This window comes from Pelecanus crispus, chromosome 10, assembly GCF_030463565.1.
Source record: "Pelecanus crispus isolate bPelCri1 chromosome 10, bPelCri1.pri, whole genome shotgun sequence".
NCBI lineage: Eukaryota > Metazoa > Chordata > Aves > Pelecaniformes > Pelecanidae > Pelecanus > Pelecanus crispus.
The window spans coordinates 31,830,195-31,851,619 of record NC_134652.1 but is presented as its reverse complement, the minus strand read 5'-3'; the positions used below and the strand labels follow the sequence as shown (position 1 = coordinate 31,851,619).

General features: G+C 38.9%; 1 protein-coding gene across 1 annotated transcript in view; it reads left to right on the top strand.

Moving 5' to 3' along the window:
• Positions 1 to 14,764, top strand: part of LDB3 (LIM domain binding 3) — a 119,546-nt gene extending 104,782 nt beyond the window's left edge. Inside the window, exons 13-17 of the mRNA XM_075717504.1 lie at positions 7,069 to 7,369; positions 8,590 to 8,770; positions 11,008 to 11,128; positions 12,540 to 12,655; positions 14,675 to 14,764. Of these exons, the coding sequence (XP_075573619.1) occupies positions 7,069 to 7,369; positions 8,590 to 8,770; positions 11,008 to 11,128; positions 12,540 to 12,655; positions 14,675 to 14,764 (809 nt within the window). The remainder of the gene's footprint in view (positions 1 to 7,068; positions 7,370 to 8,589; positions 8,771 to 11,007; positions 11,129 to 12,539; positions 12,656 to 14,674) is intronic.
• Positions 14,765 to 21,425: the final 6,661 nt, after the last annotated feature.

The window sequence follows — 21,425 nt, the reverse complement described above, 5'->3', positions numbered from 1 at the left end:
CCTGGGAGGAACACAGGTTAGGAAAGCTAAAGCCCTGATAGAATTAAATCTGGCCAGGGACATCAAGGGCAACAAGAAAAGCTTCTATAGGTATGTCGGTGAGAAAAGGAAGACTAGGGAAAATATGGGCCCTCTCTGGAAGGAAACGGGAGACCTGGTTACCCAGGATATGGAGAAGGCTGAGGTACTCAATGACTTGTTTGCCTCAGTCTTTACCAGCAAGCGCTCAAGCCACGCTGCCCAAGTCACAGAAAGCAAAGGCAGGGACTGGGAGAACAAAGAACCACCCACTGTAGGAGAAGATCAGGTTTGAGACCATCTAAGGAACCTGAAGGTGCACAATTCCATGGGACCTGGTGAGATGCATCCGCAGGTCCTGAGGGAACTGGCGGATGAAGTTGCTAAGCCACTATCCATCATATTTGAGAAATTGTGGCAGTCCAGTGAAGTTCCCACTGACTGGAAAAGGGGAAACATAACCCCCATTTTTAAAAAGGGGAAAAAAGGAAGACCTGGGGAATTACAGGCCAGTCAGTCTCGCCTCTGTGCCCTGCAAGATCATGGAACAGATCCTCCTAAAAACACATTGAAAACAAGGAGGTGATTGGTGACAGCAAACATGGCTTCACTAAGGGCAAATTGTGCCTGACAAATTTGGTGGCCTTCTACAACAGGGTTACAGCATTGGTGGATAAGGGAAGACCAACTGATGTCATCTACCTGGACTTGTGCAAAGCATTTGACATTGTCCCACACGACATCTTTGTCTCTAAATTGGAGAGACACAGATTTGATGGATGGACCACTTGGAGGATAAGGATTTGGCTGGATGGTCACACTCAAAGAGTTGCAGTCAACAGTTCGATGTCCAAGTGGAGACCAGTGATGAGTGGCGTTCCTCAGGGGTTGGTATTGGGACTGGCACTGTTCCACATCTTCATCAGCAACATGGACAGTGGGATTGAGCGCACCCTCAGCAAGTTTGCCGACGACACCAAGCTGTGTGGTGCGGTCGACATGCTGGAGGGAAGGGATGCCATCCACAGGGACCTTAACAGGCTTGAGAGGTGAGCCCATGTGAATCTCATGAAGTTCAACAAGGCCAAGTGCAAGGTCCTGCACATGGGTCGGAGCAATCCCAAGCACAAATACAGGCTGGGTGGAGAATGGATTGAGAGCAGCCCTGAAGAGAAGGACTTGGGGGTGTTGGTTGATGAGAAGCTCAATGTGACCCGGCAACGTGCGCTTGCAGCCCAGAAAGCCAACCGTATCCTGGGCTGCATCAAAAGAAGCGTGGCCAGCAGGTCCAAGGGAGGTGATTCTCCCCCTCTACTCTGCTCTCATGAGACCCCACCTGAAGTACTGCATTCAGCTCTTGGGCCCCCAGCATAAGAAGGACGTGGACCTATTGGAGCAAGTGCAGAGGAGGGCCATGAAGATGATCCAAGGGCTGGAACACCGCTCCTATGAAGACAGGCTGAGGGAGTTGGGGTTGTTCAGCCTGGAGAAGACAAGGCTCCAGGGAGACCTTATAGCAGCCTTCCAGTACCTGAAGGGGGCCTACAAGAAAGATGGAGAGGGACTTTTTACAAGGGCATGTAGTGATAGGACAAGGGGTAATGGCTTTAAACTGAAAGAGCGTAGATTTAGATTAGATATATAGAAGAAATTCTTCACTGTGAGGCTGGTGTAAAGCACTGGAACAGGTTGCCCAGAGAAGTTGTGGATGTCCCATCCCTGGAAGCATTCAAGGCCAGGTGAATGGGGCTTTGAGTGACCTGGTCTAGTGGAAGGTGTCCCTGCCCATGGCAGGGGGGCTGGAACTAGATGATCTTTAAGATCTCTTCCAACTCAAACCATTCTATAATTCTATGATTATTCATTCATGTGGAAAATATGCTCCTTGATGTTACTTAAATTCCCTTTGTATTAATGTGTTACAAATGGAGTGAACTTCTAAAATGATTGATGACCAAAATGTGAACCTTCAAAACGAACAAATTCAATGAGGCAGCAATGTAAGTCTAAATGCTATTCTGTTTCAAATTAAGCTTGTTCTGATCTTAGCAAGAGAATTAAAAAGTTGATTTATATCTTGATAGTCAAGTAAAAAAATGAAAAGGCCAAGAATTCTAACAGTCTTAAACTGTGTCTTCTGTAATGTTCTATTTCTGGATCTACTGAAATGAAACTGGTGCAAGCTTAGACATAAAGCAGACAGACACAACAGTTGATTGATCTTTGTATTTGAGCTATAAAGGTGGAAAAAGCCAGTTCAGAACTATGATGAGCTATTTAAGTCTCACAGTCAATAAAGGTTTCAGCTTCTCCTCATTTGCTTTTGGTTAAGTGTGTCAGTATATACCGTGTTCTCACTGAAGGCAAATGTTATTATTTTTTTCTTGCAAAAAAAGGAAAGATGAAGACAGACGATTTACTTCCACAATGCAGAACAAACTGTGGCAAATCAAAATATCTCCTAAATGCACTGATTGATACTAAGCCCCATGCTCATTTGGGGGAAGTATAAACTCCAGTTCTCAATATACAAACCTGCCACAGAAATAAATTAGTAGCTATATCCAATTAGTAGCTGTATCTGGGTTTTTTTAAAGTTTTATATATTTGATGTAGTAGCGCTTCATATTGGTTTTGGAACATGAGCTGGCCCTAGAGGCAGTTGCAGTAGCAATCCTGACCAAACAGGAAATTGTCACTTGGGAAGTAATGGAGGAAACAGCATTTCCTGTGACAGATGGGAAAGATCAATAGTACTTTAAAACAAACCATCAAGACAGTTAGAAAACTTCCTCACCCAACTTTGTAAATGCATATGAATTCTGTCCTGCAGTGTAAAATGCAGCTTCAATTTGAGAGGAGCAGCTGTTCTCAAATGATGACATATGAGATCACAAAATCCATCTTTCTCTTCCAATCTTAAGTGCAACCTCAGGCTTTTGCAATTCCTGCACTCTCACTTTAGCAAATAATTTCTTAGGCTTCTATTCTTGTAAATCCACTGTGTGAAAAGGCCGAAATAGTGGAGATTACTGTAAGGATTTGCAATGCAGAATTTAGAAGAGGAATGCCTTTATGCTGGCCCTCAGTGTTAATGGGAATGAGATGACTTGCTTCCCTTAAAAATGTGGGCCAGCAACTTCCAGATTAAAACACCCGCCAACAGCCTCATATATGCAATATCCAGAAACTTGAATCAATCACTAAGAGGGCTTACAGGACTATTTCAATCTATCTCAGAATGAAAAGAATAATGTGGCTGCATTTGGTTAAACTGAAACCAATCTCAAAATGAAACTGCATTGTTGAGTATCTGGCTCAGATAGGAGTAATCAGTAAGTCTACACTTCAAAGCAAAGAAAGAGTACTACTTTGACTAACCTGACTCTGGTGGGAATTTTCTGCTGCTTTGTTTTCCTCCTACAGGGAAAGCTGTGAACTCCATAATCTTTTCCCTTCTCTGTCCTCTAAATTTCATAGGCCGTTTTTAAACGGAGCATAGACTTCTTTCGTGAACAAGGTCCACTAGATGGCGGAAAATACCTGTGTATGCCTTTCTTATAGGCTTTCCCAGACTAGAATAGTGCCTTCATATATTCCAAATAGCCAGTTTTATACTACGAAGTAACATGATACCTAAAAGTAAGAAAGTGGATCTTTCCTTTTAAATCCATAAGTCCAAATAGGACTACTCATGTATGTAAAAGCGCTCTTTTAGAAATTGGTAGAAAGATTCCCACAGATCTCAATGAACTTTTCACTGAATCCTAAGCACCTTCAAGACTAAGGCAACACGTTACATACCATCTTTCATTTTCAATTCTTCTAAATAAGAATGGTGTCGTCTTATAAAGGACTTGTTGCATTATCTGCTTTGTCTGTCATCTACTATATACTGGAACAGTATGTAGGAAAATTTTGGGCTTCAATGATGCAGCCACTAAGTAGAATAAGCCAAATCAGTTGTCATTATTAATTTATTCCATTTGTTACTGGAAAATGATTACTAAGATTAGAACAATTATGTGTTCTACTTACAAAGGGAAAAAAAAAAAAGGAAATTGTTCTCACAGTGCGAGCTGGTATGCAAGACTAGCATTTGAGACTATATGAATCTTTACTTTATTAAATGAATCTTTGGTAACATGCCTTTTTTTTTCTGGAGGGAAAATATCCATTGACCATAAATGAAGAGCTGAAAGGGACAACTCCAAATTCCCCAGAAGCAAGGAATTGGCTTGTTCCTAAGGCTGTTAAGAACGATAACAGGATAGCAATAGTCCTATTCTTTCTCTCCTACTATAAGAGAGTCCTAGGGCTGAGAGAAACAAGGTGATAGAGGCTGGGTTACTGAATTATTTGAAGTATTCATTTTTGAACAGTTAAGTGTCAGCTCAAACGGTACTGATATTTTGAGAATCTGTTCTCTGAGATACTGAATCTTACTACTTTTCACCAGCAAACAGCACCTTTTATCTGCTGCATATATGTTGGAAGACTTTGAAATACATAAACATGCAAGGTGAATTTGTGTGGCAGTAGCTACTAAGACAAGAAAGTTGTTCGTATAAGTTTAAGAATATAGCTATAAGATAATTCCCTCTTAATAACAATAGCTAAAATCTCAAAATTAGTGAAACCTTTCTAATATGCTGCAATGACGCTATTTTAGATGGGTAGTAATTCTAGCCTATTCACAGGGGGAAAATATGTTGTAATAAATCCAGCCTGTAAAATTTAAATTATAATGGCTGAAAAGAGAACTCTAAGCTGTTGTGAACGTCCAACGTTTGTCATTTTGCAATAATTCCCCTGGTATCTTCTTTCAGCAACTGGAAAAAAAATTTACTTTGCTGCTTTATGTTACCATGGCAAGTAGAAAAGATAGATAGAGTAAAAAGAAATAGAAGGTAGAGAGAATGAAAGACAAAGACCCTTCCCCAGTGTTTATCCTTCAAAGGAGTCTAGATTATTCTGAACCCAGATAAATCACGTGCTGCCTACATTGATTGGAATAAACAAACCGGCAAAATAAAACCCCAAGATTGTGAGATTAAGGAAGAAAAAGTGAAAAATTAAGAGGTTGTAAGCTGAATTTGTTAAAGGCAATCATAGAAAAAGCCATCCTAAGACTGGTACCTGGACTGCATTTGTTCTTCTCTTCTGGAACTCTGGGTTTGAATACCTGACCATTTTGTTAGGCCCTCTGTGGGATACACTGCCGTACTTTGCATGAACAATTGCTGGCTCTTGGGGGAGGGAGAATCCTTTCAGAAAACTGAGTGAGCTAGAAGTCACCTTATTTAATTAGAGAGCCTCATAGGTGGGAGCCTTTTGAACTCACCAATTAGAGATGAAATATTGCCTTCTAATTTTGCCTAGCTTAATACCGTAATACATAAATAGCAACAGCCCCAGGGTTTAAAGAGATTGCATATAAACTCTCTGTTCTGAAATCTTTAAACACTGTTTACCATTCCCAAGTTAAAAAAAAAAAAAAGAAGATGCCTCAAGCTAAGGTGGGATAGTTTTATGAAGCAGAAACTTTGTTGATGCTGTAGCATAAGAAAGTTTTATCAAGAAGATGCATTAGATTCAGCCCTGAAGTTAATAAAAAGAAGAAAACCAGAGATCACCAGGTGATCACAGTGGATTGATACATATGCAATTTAAGCACCTGCAATTGCCAGTAATCAGTCTGTGTTACTCTATATGGCAGGGTGTGGGCTAAGGGAGGAGTGTTAAGTAGAACATAATCTTCTCACCACTTAATTATCCAGAAAGATACGTTACATTTGGAACCCTCTTCTTGGTTGAAATACCTTTCTCCCTGCAAGCCCCTTAAAACTGTAGACGTTGTATTTGGTCATCATTTTACTGGCACTAGGATCTACTACCCAGAATGTTTGCCTAGACTGCAGGAGAACTGACTTACGTTCCCAAATCTGTGCTCTCTCATTTGGGCAAAACACTTCAACTCTCCAAGACTCTGTTCCTCCTCACACAAACCAACAATCATTCACTTCTTTGTTTTCCTTGCAAAGGAAAAACTGCTTTTAGTGCTCCTGTACTTGGCAAAGTGAGGCAGTTTCTTGGGCAGTGACTTCAGTCCTACACAATGCAAGATCTGACGTTTTGAAAAGAGCAGGGCAACGGGAAAACTTGTTGGTGTGTGCAGGCTCTAGCTTCTGCTTATTTTTATGTGATAAAGCTCCACCCAAGATTAGAGCCTGATGCATACAAACACAGAGGCAGCCTGAACTGAAGATTTTATGTAATAGTCAAAGGGTGGAAGAAAGGATGTAAAATATTTCTGGTTTATACATGGGAACTGAGGCACAGAGATACTACGCTTTGCTCGAAGTTATACGGGAAGTCTGTGGCAGAGCCAAGAACTGAACTGAGATCAGTCATAACCGCAAGTCTGGCCTTCCTCTAAGTGCTGTTGGCTTTGTCTTGCTGGTCATGTGAGCTGAACTGGCTCCCTCGCTATTGCTTCCAGTGCGCTCTATCTCTGTGTTCCCTGGGTGAGCCTGTTTTTCTTCAGAAACCTAGGAGTAAAACCTACAAATGATAGATAGCAGTGACATCTGCATTTTAATGAATATAATGAGATCAAAATTTAAGCATAACTTCTTATTGAAATTATGGGGAGTTCCATCTAAAACATTATTACATGATGTGGCCTTTCTATTTTTAACCTGTCTTAAACAGATTATATGGCAGGCTTTGAATTTATCACAGAATCATCATATCCGTTCCTACTAGAAAATGAAGAAGTGCCCTTGAAAATGGTCTCCATAAAATCAGTAAAAGCCAGTAGGCAATGACTTCTGTAATGCATATGGATTAAAAGTCAGTGATTGTGCTGATATCCTTGGCTTTAATCCAGAATTAATGAGCAATAATGGGACAGACCGTAATTAAGTGTCATTTGAAACTTTCATTTTGTGTGTGTTATGCAGTACCCTTTGGTAAGTGTTGGTGTTTTGCCGTCAGAAGGAAAGACTTTAAAATACTTCTTGGTTTCTTTTGGGATACTTCACACAGCACCAGCACCCGTTCATTCCTACACCCCTGCCAACACTGAGCCTGCAAGTCGCCCTCCCTGGGTAACGGATGACGCCTTTTCCCAGAAATTTGCACCCGGAAAAACCACCACCACTGTCACAAAGCACATCCTACCAAGGGGTGCTCCAGTACCATCTCCTGCCTCAACTTCTGCTTACCGATCTCCAGTGTCAACTTCTTCCCAGCCTCCTGCAATAGCCCGGGGAACAGTTCAGAGGGCTGAGCGTTTTCCAGCCAGCAGCCGAACTCCTCTCTGTGGGCACTGTAACAGCATAATTCGGTAAGGTCATGAGGTTTTGAAGAGGGATGAAGCAGAAAAAAAAAATCAGAGAGACGGGTTATTGTACGTTAATATACAGTACTAGAGCCCAAGACTCAGTTAGATTACCCAGCAGGGATGTCTGTTGTCTGCTTCATTAATTTAACATTTCCAGAGCTCATTTTGCTATTGTGTGGTTCACTTTTTATCACTGGAAAGTTATACATGCTAATTGTTTGTTTCATGGATGCTGTGGCAAATCACTGTTTGTTTTTTAAACAAGTTTCTGGTCCTACGGTACCCCTTGAAGGAGGTACGCGCAACTTCATTGGGGGAGTTGGGGGGTGGGGGGGGAGGATTATGGAGAGAAAAGGAACGAGGCATCATTTTGGAACAGCAGCCAAATGTAATTGTTGCTTTTGTGTCTGGAGAAAGATAATGCCTACACTCTATTACCAGTGATTCATAGCATGCCTCTCCCTTCTCCTCTCCCAATTCATTCTGCTGGACCGGTGCCCGTTGTTACCCTGTGGACTGCTAACCAACTTTAGGTAATCCATGTTTAATGACAGTCTCCCCCACTAAAAGGAGCTAGTTTGGTGATGTGGAATTGTCGATTATTGCCCTTTACGGATTCTGAAATGGGAAGACTCCAGTAATAATCACTATATGTAATTAAAATCAAGAGTAAATCACCAAAATGAATTTAATGTGTCTTCCATGTAATCAAACGGCAAGTTGTCATCTGATAGTCTGACATTTCTAGAACATGCTGCATGCAGTGCTCTCTCAGATGAAAAGAAGGCAGGAGACTTTAGGAGCTATTGTGAGGTGTGGGTGTGTAGGTTTGGAAATTTGCCTGCTTTTTCATGCTTTCAAATAGTAGCATTACCTTCTGTGTTACAACCCTTGGCCTTTTCCTGTTGTCTTTGCAGCTGTTTACAAAGACCACTTATAGCTATGAAGATATGAAAACAATTGATGATTTTTCCAACAGTCTGTAATTCCAATGTATATGACTAAACATAACGAAATATTTTAACCAGTTGGCAAAGTGTTTGAGTAATGATCTTGAAAAGGACCATTTCTGTTCAGGCTTCTGGATCTCATTTTAATATGCCCCTTCACGGTTCAAGCAGAATGCTTGTTATACATGTATGCGGTGTCTAACAAAGTGGGTTTGTAATCAGGGTCATTCATCTTCCTGCAATACAAATAAGATAATTGTGATTGTTTTACAGGGGTCCTTTCCTGGTAGCCATGGGTCGCTCTTGGCACCCAGAAGAATTCAATTGTGCTTATTGCAAAACATCCTTGGCTGATATGTGCTTTGTGGAAGAGCAGAATAGTGTGTACTGTGAGCGCTGTTACGAACAGTTCTTTGCACCAACCTGTGCCCGATGCCACACTAAGATCATGGGGGTAAGAGAACAAGCTTAACCCTTTCTCCAACTGTGTGGTTCACTGAAATAGTGAGATAGTTTAGACTGTAAGCAATGAATGTAGATATTTAATTATTTCCCCCTTTTTAATAATGAATTCCCAGCCTGTTGATTATTTCAGAATGAGAAACATATTATTTTATAATAATTTTTATCTTTCCAAAATCTTGGGTATTTCTGTACCTTATTCAACTCATAGAGAGAATATGTAATCTAATTACCATCTCAGTGTAAAGTAAGTAACACTTTCTGGAGAGTTCTTTGCGATCCGATACACACTATGTTATTTTATCTATCTTTTCCTTATACTTCTAGTAAGAGTCGAGAACTGGGTTTTTTTCTGATACAGCACTTAGTCTAAATTTCAATGGGGAAGTCAGTGATCTTGGGAAGACGCCCATTGTTCTTGCTGCACCTCACTTGTAGCTAGCAACACAGCTGCCTAGAGGAATTCTGCTGACTTCTTATAGTTAGGAAAATACAGAGTGCATACAAAGATCTGAATTCCAGAAAGGCAAAAATAGATGCCACTTCTGTCTTAATATACTCGTGCTTAGGTACAAGTAAATTTGCTCTACATATACCTTAGATGGTGATGAGGTTGGAATACCATAAGTTTAGCAGTGTATGTATGCATGCAGCTATCGTGAAAATATGACATGATTCTCTTAAATGAATGGGGAAGCAATGAGTACCGCACTGGTTTTCCACTGCTTAGCTGTCACCTTTTGACATCTGTCTAAATGCTGCAATTGACAGACTAGGTGCTTTTCTCTGCAGTTGCCAGTTAGGGATGGCAGCGTCAGACATCTATGGTGAAGCTCTGGCTCCAACCAAGTCTTGCTTGCTACTGCGGGAATAGGAGTAATTTTACAGCAGAGTACTGACTTAACTTACCTAATTAATGCTGGCACAAATCAGTTCCCCATTATGGATTTTCATCAGGAAAATAGCAAAGATGCCAGCTGCCTCTATTTATATTAATAAGATTTCTCAGTCTGTTTTTTGCTTCTTAGCTCAGTGAGGTTCATAAATGGATCCAAACCTATTTATCAGGGACAGTTGATTTGTAAACAGTAACTGAAGTTAATGAATCTCAAATGGTGATTCTCTAATGAGATATATGGCAAACATAAATTAGACTATTTTGTCTATTCCCTGGATTGAAAGCATGGAAGAGGACTTCAGTCCCTTTTGTCATAGTCAATGGAGACTAAAAATAAACTTTAAGAGAATCAGAGTCTACGTATATTACTGGAAGCAACATAAAATAGGCTCTAGATTCTCAGCTGGTGTAAATCAATCCTGTTTCACTGAAGTTAACAAAGTTAAATTAATTTACACCAGTTATGCAGCTGGCCCTTTGAAATGTGGACTGTTTGACAGAGATACACTGTCGAACGTTGTCTTGGGCAAAAGTAAGATTGACAAATTAGTAGGTAACCGTGCATCAGAGCTCAGCACGGCAGCTTTTGGACTTGGAGGACTTCTGTATGACAAGATAAGAATGAAGCAGTAATAGAGTAATAGAGATTGCTCCATACTGGATAGAAGAAAGTATCTGATAAAATCTGGATACTAAGTTCAAGAGAACATCAGCGGCACAGAATTTTTTTTTTTGTGATGAACACATGGCCTAGGAACAGACACACAGACTCATTTTCACTAATCACATAAGTTAAAATCTAAGAACCTTTTTTTTTTTTTTAGATTTTCACATTAGTTTGTGAAATGTTCTTGTGAGAAGCTTGAAGAAAGTACATAATCTAAATTGCTTTGAAACATCAGACTTAAGTCACTCACCCCCTGCGTGCATTTCTTGGTCGTAGAGAGAAAATGACTCTTTAAAATTTATTTAAAAAATCATACTCTTGCATTGAAGAATTCATACTAGTCGTGTCAAAACAAAAGAGAAAATAATCAGAATCTTTGTGCAGAATCTCTCCTGCAACAGTGACTGGGCATGTTGATACAAACAGCTGGCTGAACTATGTTGTTTCATTTTGGCAAATACATTGTTCTAGAAAGTTTGCAGTCCTGTTTCCTCTTTCTTTCCAAAGGAGCCCAATTTCTGTCACACTTCTTTCTTTTGAGGAGGGGAATTGGCTGATACAGAGGGAAAAATTTAGAGCATCTCTGCCGTGTATTTTTCTCCAGTAGGTAGTTGCAGGCCATGCTATTCTGCTGGAGATTTTTGTTTGTTTGTTTGTTTTACAGGAAGTGATGCATGCCCTAAGACAGACTTGGCACACAAGTTGCTTTGTCTGTGCTGCTTGTAAGAAGCCATTTGGCAATAGCCTCTTTCACATGGAGGATGGGGAACCTTACTGTGAGAAAGGTATGGCAAACCAGACAGTTCTGCTCAGTAATCATGTGCTTCATGTTCTATGGAAGCAACGTAAGAATAAAGCAGCTGACGAACAAAATACAATCAGTTACCCATCCAGCATGGACTTTGTTTCCACTCTCCGCATATACATATGTTTCCCTCTCTGTATTTTTCTCCACTTTATATGATACACTGGCAGAGTGCTGGTCTTTTGCCTCTATGTTCCAGAATGCCTTACCTCATTTCCCTCCCTACGCTTTTTATCCTGTTCCACTCCCTTCCCTGGTAGATTCTGCTCACTAAAAATCTACATGTTATGGGGTGAAAAATTCTTCTTTTAGGGTTCTGGTAGCACTTCTATACAGTACGTGTGGGTTGCTGCCCACATTCTCTCTACTTTGAGAGCTGCTTGAATTATGACCTCTGATAATGCTACCTCACCCTAAAACTGATCAACCAACATATATGAAAAGATAGCTCTGCTCAGATGTGCAACACATGGTAGTGCAGATTTTATTTTCCGAGTGCTGCAACAAATGAACTGCTTCTTGCCAACTAAGAAAGGAAAAGGCAGGTTTTCCTAAACAATGGAAAGGGTAATAGGGTTTAATAAATGGTATTTGCCATCCAAATGAGTTGCCTGACATGGTCAGGAAGCAGGTTAAGGTTTAAGTGGTATCCCCTCTGTAAGCCCTGCCTTTTCCATTTAACGAGCTTCTAGCCTACTTCTCTCTGGAGATTCCTTCCTTATGGTTGCGCAAATCAAATTTTACAAATCAGAGTAACGCTTAGTGAAGAATGAAAACCATACAGCATGACTGACTTGGCACCTACCCTTTAAAACTGGAGGTTTTTCCATAACCTCTAATGACTCTTACAAATTCCATATACCTTTAGAATTTCTGCTAATCTTTTTCAATGTCAAGTCTTTCCAGATTGCACTTGATATTCAAAGTAAAGATGTATTAACCAGCCAGTATGGGGTTACCATAATATTCTCTCTTAATGCAGAGAGAACATAAATCCAGTCATGGAAACTTAAACTGTGCTTCTATACCACCCTTAAGGTAACACTCACAGGCCATTAGATTGTGTTTTGTACGACCATATTTGCCCTTATGAATAGCTTCCACATACATTAAAGCTAATTTAAAACTAATATGAGAAACATAACTTCAAATGTCATTAATTTTTTGTTTGTTTTCGATGTTGGTGATGACGACTGTCATGCTGACGTGGGGTTTTGCACTGAGTTTATATTTAAATAATGAAAGAAAAGAAGCAAGTTTCAGTGACTGTAGTAGGAAATTCTGAGCAAAAACAATAAAAAAATTCATCCTCTGGAAACTTTCTATTTCTCTTGGATTTAGTATGATAACATTAAGAGTTTGTTCTAAGTTTGCTTTTTGTTTTATTTTAGATTACATTGCTTTGTTCAGCACAAAATGCCATGGCTGTGATTTTCCTGTTGAAGCTGGAGATAAATTCATTGAAGCTCTTGGACACACTTGGCATGATACCTGCTTCATTTGTGCTGTAGGTTCTATAACAAATACTATCTCATTTCTTTATACTCATAAATTGTAAAGTAATGTCAGAGGGCCTGAAAGCAGGAATGACTAACAGATGCCTAAGGATGCAGAGGGATTGTATTCAATTTTTTACTTGCAGATGGAGAAGGATGGGAGTAATTTCTCTTCTCCTCTGTAAACTTTTACTAGAATCACTAAATTTGACCATCACAAGCGAGTGTTTTCTAATAAAACATCCAGTTTTGGAGAGTACATACAGTAATACATAGCACTATTGCTGTTATTCTTTCCAGTGTTTACCAGATAAAGTAGGATTTAAAATAAATTAACACCATTCTGAACAGTATAGCTGTAATCTTACTTACAAAGCAGCGCAGTTTGTATTTCCATGCAGAATGCTTGTTGAAACTTGCAAAAAGGAGTCTGTTTAGAGAGAATGAATAGTAATTAGCATAAAAGTTGGTCAAACTCATCAATCTGTGGTGTGCATACAGCTATATGGTGTGGCCATATTCCCACATGCTGCTCACAAAGTACTAAAATCCATATGATAAACAGTATTTTTCATATGGTTCTAATACAGCTATGCTGCTCTACAACGTATTATTCCTAAGGTAATAATATCTAGAACCTCTAATTAGCTAAAAATAGTATGTTGGCCACACCAAAAACAACAGTGACAATTTCTAATGTTTGTTGAACTCTAAAATTTAGGTTGAAGAGTAGAAAATATAGAAATGTTAATAAGTATCTAAAGCTAAACTAGCTACTGGTCTTTCAAGGGTACATGGAAGTCAGTGACGCAAAAGCATCCTGTGAAAATTGAAGTCTTTTTGAAATTCTAACACAGAAATACTAAGACAGCAAGTTTCCTTCACAAACTAACAGCTATTAGTCACTTACAAAAGACACTTTCTCTAAATATTCCATGTTCTTTTTTACTTGTTCATTTAGCTGCATTCTTATGTATTTATTTAGATTATCAACCCCATATTCTGTGGAGGTGACAGTTTTGTTAATGCAGTTCTCACAGCATTTTTTGTTACGAGCTAACTTTATTTCTTTCAGTGGGTTAAGTCAAACGCAAATAAACCCGTGACTCAATTACTAATATGCTATCCTCAAAGCCTTTCACGTGATTTTCCTTCCACTTGCAGTAGCACATCACTGATGTTGTCACTCACTCGTCTTAAGCCTGCTATAAGCATTAGGGACAATGTTTATTCCTAGATCCTGATGTGTTGACTTCCTTAAGTGGTTCTAGTCAACTCCGACCTTGCAAGTGGTGTTGCACTACCCCGTGTAGATATGTGTACAATTCCAGAGCAGTTTAAGCTGATCTAAACCTGGGCTGCCCTACCTTGGCCATGCACTCTCGCGTGCTTTGTTATGTCAACACCGGCACTTACGCAGACAGGCAGAGAACTCTATGGGTTGAAGAATAACCTGGTAAGAATAAGTAATTAGTTTTCAACAATACCGGCTGTCTGAATGACTCACTCCTTGATCACATAAGCACCTGTACCAAGACAAAGTACTAATAGGAATGAGTATCTAATAGTACTATGGCAGGATGGTACCCCTGGGACCATGGCATCTAATCAGAGCTTTTGTAAAATCATACGTTACAAGGATGAGAATCTAGGTCTTAAAAGTCTGAGCTAGCTGCATGTGCTCGAGTGTGCCACTATCCTTTTGACGGTCTACACAAGCACTGCTGGGACATGCTGAAGCTGTGTAGGGGATTGTGTACCCAGACTTCATTTTAATGGAAACTAGTGAACTTAGTGGGTAGTGGTGGCAGGAAAGTACTGAGGGGAAAGCTGATGCAAACCAGAGCCTAACCTCAACACAGAGTAGGAAAACTACCAAGGCATATGCTTTGATCCAGGAAATCAGATGCACTTCTGTCAAAGAAATGTGTGGCAGAAGAGAAATGCAGTTGAAATTGATAATCACATCTTTCTCTCTCTCTTTTTTTTTTTTTTTAACGATTCCTGATTGTATTTATTATTAATTCTAGGTATGCCATGTGAATTTGGAAGGTCAGCCATTCTACTCCAAGAAGGATAAGCCACTGTGCAAGAAACATGCCCATGCCATCAATATTTAAAAGAAGAGCTGGTAGTCAGTAATGCTGGGGAAGAACAGATGACTAACTGGGCAATTATAAAGTTGATAACCATGGCTAGCATTTCTTTTGGTAAAAGCTAAGAAGTTGATACTTCTGAAGCTTAACCTCTGTCATAAAGGCAGAACATGCTTTTGCAAGGCTCATACAAAAACCTACTGAATGAACTAGCCCATTATTAGAGCAACAGTTGGGGGAAATATTGAAATTAACTAAAAACTGTAATATAAAAAGCAATGCACAAATACAGTTTCAAATGAACTACCCACAGCAGTTTTACTGCTTAGACCACACACTAGTGTTTAAGAGCAACTGGAAAAGTCCTTTTGTAATAAGTCATTTTCTTTCATAACAAGAATGAATAAGTGCCACATGTACAATAATGTGTAGAACCAAAGGCCATAGCTTTCAAAGGGAAATAAATAGATTAGGGTTTCCTCTATGGAAAGTGAGTGCTATTCCATTCTGTTGTGGTGCTACCTTATAGCATCAAATATTTTAGATTTTTTCCAAATAAGAAGTCTGCCTTGAATCCATGTGTAGCTGGGAAGGCTTAGGAGATGATCCATAACTTAGTTTGAAAATAAAGTGGAAACAGAATTAACTCCTTCCATAACCCAGTAAGACTGAGCAAAGCATGTCAGGTCAACCTTGCTAGTGCACTTGCCTTATACATGCACAATAGATTAGTTCACTTTCAAATCACAATGGAAAAGGACAACTGGCTTTCTCAAATTGCTGTTACATTGAATGGGATAGAGCTGTCTGGAAAGGCCAGCTTTTAATTCGAAACTGGTTTTCCTTTCCTCTTGTGGAAAAAAAAATACTCAAAGTTGTTTTGGTTTCTAATTCCCATTGGTATCAGTGGGAGGTAGGAATCTACATCTGGACCTTCACTTGATGAACACAGAAGACGCACATCCACTAGCACAGCTAGGAAGTAGGATATAGCTTGCAAAAGTTCCCTACTCTATCCCACATATTTAGGAAAAGGGCATCTTTTTTTTTTCCCCTATAGTAAATTAACATTGACTAAAAATTCATAAGGTAACATAACACCACAGGCACATACTCTTTGTTACTTTTGTTAGTTTAAATGCAGCACATCCTGAATTGTAGTAGTATCTGCCATTGTAAAACTGTAGATAGGCTCTGACAATTAGGAGAACCATACAGTGATCTTTTCTCATATTTTAAGAACAACTTTCAAGTTGTTCAAACAGTTATTTATAAAACTTTTTTTTTTTCAAAAGAGCAATACTTGCAGTACTGATAATACTTTTGAATTTTTAATTTTAAATATGAATGACTTTTCTATTGCAGACAGCCGTTCTGCCTGATAGAAAATGGCGCTAAATTGAAAGTCTGATCACTATTCAAGTTTTATTAGTGTGTTTAAGCGAGAATTATGATGCGTGTGTTGACAGCTTGCAGTACTGACACTTTTGAATTTCTGAGGCTGAGGATTCATGTGGGCCACATTCTGGTGCCATCTGCACTCTGCTTTACCTTGTGTTTTGAGTAACAAGGAATGACATAGCAATTGTCTGCCTTTTCCCTCCTATGGGTAATGCCCATTTTAAGAAATGATTGTGTCTTTTCAGGGATGAAAAACTACCCGAAGCTTGGAGGAAGAATAAAAGAAATTTGGAGTTCTAATATGAGAGTTAAGTTAGCTGCAGGCAGTCTGCATCTTGGGCAAAAATAACAACCTGAACTGCCTGTGGTGGTTTTGACATTTATGACCTGTATTTATTCAGTAGGTATCTTAGTTCTCACTGATCTTAGCAGTGGTCTGATCTGAGTGCTACAGGGTCAGATTTTTGTATGCATGAATTATTCTAAAACACTAGTACATTATATGCAAAGTGGGTTTTTTTCTATAGCAAACAAATTTTCTGTTTTCAGTCAGTGCTGGGCTGGTGTGAATATGGTTCCATTGATCACAAAATACAAAGATCTGGCTCATAGTATTCTCTAGAGGAATAAATTGTAATCATGGAAGTTAAATATTTTTTCACTCATATTTGACTTCACTAAATACGTTTTCATAACAGTGAGACAATTCTAGATTTCCTTTTAATTTTTGAATGTCATTCAACAAAATGGTGTTTATTATTCTCTGTTATTTAAGAGAATTCTTATCAGCTTATTATATACTAAGACTGCATTGAAGATGCAGATCTTTAGGCAGATTTCTGTGTTACCCACTGACTGGGACTAGTCTCTTACTATCAACAATCAAAACAGGGAGTCAGATTCCTTGGGAGAACACAAAACGCTAGGGCTTGTGATGCCTCAGGAGAATTTCATGAGGGCTTTTGCCTCTACTCTGCATGTGTGTATATGTGTGTGTCTCCTTCTCCACCTTCCCCCTCAATTCCCTAAAAGCTCCCTCCTCACTGGCAGTGTGAAGGACAACGCATTTTAGGAGATGGTCAGAGATGGAGGGCTGCAGCTTAGGCAGGGGCACGGTCTGTGCAGAGAGGGCCGTAGGCGGCACGGTTGGGGCTGTCTCTTCTTCATGTTCACAGGGAGCCTGGGTTGCCAGCTGGAGTGGCCCAGGTCAGCCTGCGAGTTGCTGGGGTGGGCAGGGGTGTGGGAGACAGGGGTCTCAGTGTGGGCAGGGGAAGGGAGGCTTGGATCAGAGAAGGGAGAGCACCAGCGGCAGCCAGAATATAGGGGCTCTGGGGCCTCTGGTTGAGTGTGAAAAGATGAGGCATCGAGGAGGTGGGAAGCCCTTACGGAGGGTGGGGTTGGAGGAGGGGGAATAGCTAGGTAAGGCCAGTTTCACTAAATTGACATGTTAGCTGGGGTGGGGCAGAGGGAGGAAGGGGGGGAATAGCCAGGATGACTCACTACAGTCAGGGAAAGGGCTTGAAGCAAGAAATTAGGATACAAGGTGCTCACAATAGTCTAGAGAGATAGTATGGCTATGTATAGGAGGGGTGAGCAAGGGGTCCAGGATTCAATCTAGTAAATTTGAAGTCAGTACTGCAGAAAGGTGAATGCAATGTATGTGAGCATAGCTTGCGGAGTGGCAACAGTGAAAATGCAGCAGCACACGACTTCAGCCATACTAGCTTGAGAGAGTCCTGAAATTTTCCTTTTCAGTGGGAGCCGTACTAACTTGAGAGAGTCCTGAAAATTTCCTTGGACAGATAACCTGCACTGTAACACATGCCCTGACTCCAGCTGGTGTCTGAGCAAGTGAGATTAAAGCTAGTTTACATATCACTATATAAGGTACAGTGATATCTCTGAATGAAGAACAGAGATACCCTGAGGATTATCGTGTAATAAATTTCCTGTTTTGACTTGTGCTGCTTCATAATGTGGTCCAAAAATAGGGAATCCACTTACCTGCCCTTGATATCTATATTAAGATATAATTTTTGCACATATCTGAACCAGAAATTTGTGAATAATAATGTAGTATTTTCACTGTCACGGGTAGAATACCACTTAACTGCTGATACTCTTCTGCCACATGTCACCTTTGTGATATGGAGGGGGGAAAGATGCATATACATATATATATAAAAAAAATTCAGAATAGGGCCCTTCAACTATCACTGAACATAAACGCTGTACAAAAATATGCAAGGTGAATAATTTGTACTTGTTTATGTTTTATGTCTTGTAATAGATGCCTGGGACAAGTCTGAAGTTCCTCTAAATATTTCTTTTCATTCTAATTAACGTGGGGTTTTAGATAATAAAAGAAAGATACAGTACCTCTGAATGATCAAATAAAAAGACCAGTCTTTTATCTAATTAAAAAGTGTTCAATAACTTTGCAGTCAAAGGCTTCAAAAATTATCTTAATGCTTTTTCTCTTTCTCTGTTCTTTTTGCAGAACAGGGTAAATTAAATGTTTCTGAAGACAACTGCTTTTATTATCTGGAAAAAAAAAAAACCACTCTTATGACTTCTTTTTCTAGAAGTTAGTTTTTACTATATTGGATTTACACATTATACATTTCTAAAATCAATTCAAAACAAGGAAAAATATTTTACTTTGGTCCTTCAGCGGTCCGTACTTTGGGTGAAATGTTTTGTTAAAGATTATTTGTATTTATGTTTAATAATGTGAATGTCCACAGCACTGAACACACTTATTAGTGTCTAATGCTGGGCACGCTAATGTTTATTTGCAATATTTGTCTCCTGGTAGCAGATATTAATTTGTTTAGTATTTATAAACATCAGAATTTGAAACAGAGTGATTTGTTGCCTGCAGTGACCATATTAGAAATCTAGGTTTTATAATATATTGACATGTTGACTTGATGCCACAAGTGCCCTTGCTTTTAGATACATATTCTTTAAGTTCCTAGTTATTTCAGAAACAGAATGTAGTGTGGTTTATGAAGTGTGAGTAACTACCTTGCATGGATTATCTGTGCCAACATGAATAAAACAGTCTAGTAATAAAAGGAATGTGCAAATACAGTTAAAGCTTTACGATTTGGGCATATTTATTAATATGGCATGTGAACAGCTGCCAGCTTTCAGCCATGTAATACTGATAAGAAAGCATACACGAGCTTGTACTCTCTACTTCAGACCTGAAAATAAAAATTAAAAGCATTGGTTTCAACTTCATTGTATATCAATCGTCAATGTTTTATTAACCAAATAACACTGTTTTAAACAAACAAATGTTAGTATGCTTAAAAGGTGTAGTGTACTAACAGTACATGTTGTAACTTAGCAAGGCTTGTATAGTCACAGACCTTATTGTGTCAACAAATGCTGTTTATAGTAACTTTATAAGGAATGGGTAAATTCTGTCTTAGGTTACATCGATGCCTCTGAGAACAAAGTTTGATTTCATAAGTTCAGGTGGGTGTTCTTCCATTTCTTAGCAGAAGTGACTTTAAATAATATACAAAACGTTTTAAACGTCCTCATTGAGCTCCAGTGCCAAGAAATACTTCCAAATGAAAGGATATCTTCATATAACAGTGTGGCTTATAAAAACAGCCATTTTGTGCATTCCTAATCCACACCCCTTAGGAATGCAGGATTTTTAAAGATACAACTAATTATATTAAACCTAATTAAGCCGTTACATGATAAACGGATAGACTTGGCTTTAGATGGCATTACAAAGTACAGCATCAGAAATCACAACTTTGTGCACTTTGATTTTACTTCACAGCCCTAATTTCTGTTTACAATGCGGGTAAGGAAAAACACAATTCAAAAGAATGAACAGAACACATGCAATTTTCTGTCAGTTCAAAATTGCTGTTTTTCAGATTGTCTGTTCTGACCTTTAACCTTTGCACAAGACAGTGGTTCCTAAACTGTGCACTGTGATCCCTGGAGGGTTCAGCTGTTGGAAGTGGAAGCAATAGAGGGATAAGCATAGCACTGTGCCAGCTAATGGGGTGCAAAAAGTGAATAGAGCAAAGTTCATTAGCAAAGGACATGGTGCAAAATAGCTTGACACGTGTTGCATTAAGAGATTCTTAATAGAAGAGAGATGATGATTTGCACTGAAGAAAATGGTGATTTCAAAACTATAGGCTTTGGCAGTGTTTCTCCCCCCCTACTCATGAATCTTAAATTCAGCCAGTTTCTGTTGATTAAGAAAGGAAGGAATGTGTGAATAAGGTTGCTGAAACCATTATTGAATACACAATGAAATGCTTTGTTCTCCCAGCCAAATCAGAGAGTTATGGATGAGATTCAGATTATATTCAGGCATAAATTCTGTGCTGTATGCCTACAAAACATGCCCTTAGATAGCTGTTAAAAATACAGTTCCTCCTCCTCTTAGGAAGATTACATCAAAAGAAAATAGTAACAAATGTGTGTTGTACTAATAAGGACTGTCAGACTGAGTCACAAGACTTTTCTGTATAATAAGGACAAGCAGAATGAATTTATTTCGAATGAAGCTAAACTTTTGAACAAGACATGTTTTTCCTTGAAAAGTTTCCAGATTTTAACTGTTAGGGAATAATAAATTGGTATGCATAAAATATCATTAATAAATCTGCCTCCACTACAAAAGTATTTTCTAATCTTACTACTTTAGAATTCAGATTATTTTCATTAATGACAAAGATGTTATGGAAATTCTTCTGCTTCCGCTTAGTTTTACTATGTGTAGTGTTACTGGAAAAGAGTTGCGGCCTTTCTGAAACTGAATTAATGATTTGTTTTTAATTAGAAGATACAGATAAAAAAAATACAACTTTGAATTGAATAAAGGTGATGGTCCTTCCAGTGCTTGTGGAATGAATACTGCTTGCTACAAGCAAGCTAGGAAACCTGCTGTTCTTCTAGAATGTTTTATTCTTATGGTGCATTAAAGAGGATGTTTTGGATTTTTACAAAGCTTAATAAATATCTACAGCCATAATTAAGGATCACATTTCAGAACAAAAGAATGATTTACAGGATTTTAATTATTTTAAGATCTAATTGCACATAGACTGGAAAATAATGTTGGGATCAAGGTTTAGTTTGATTTAAAGAAATTTTAGTATTGATGAATGCAAACATTCCTATATGCATGTATGGAACATGTACGTGGATTAAAACACTCAGAAGTGAGCCTCTGATTTCCTTTGAGTGGATGTGTTCCATACCTGCAGTATTTGAGCCTAAATTGTTGTCATATAGT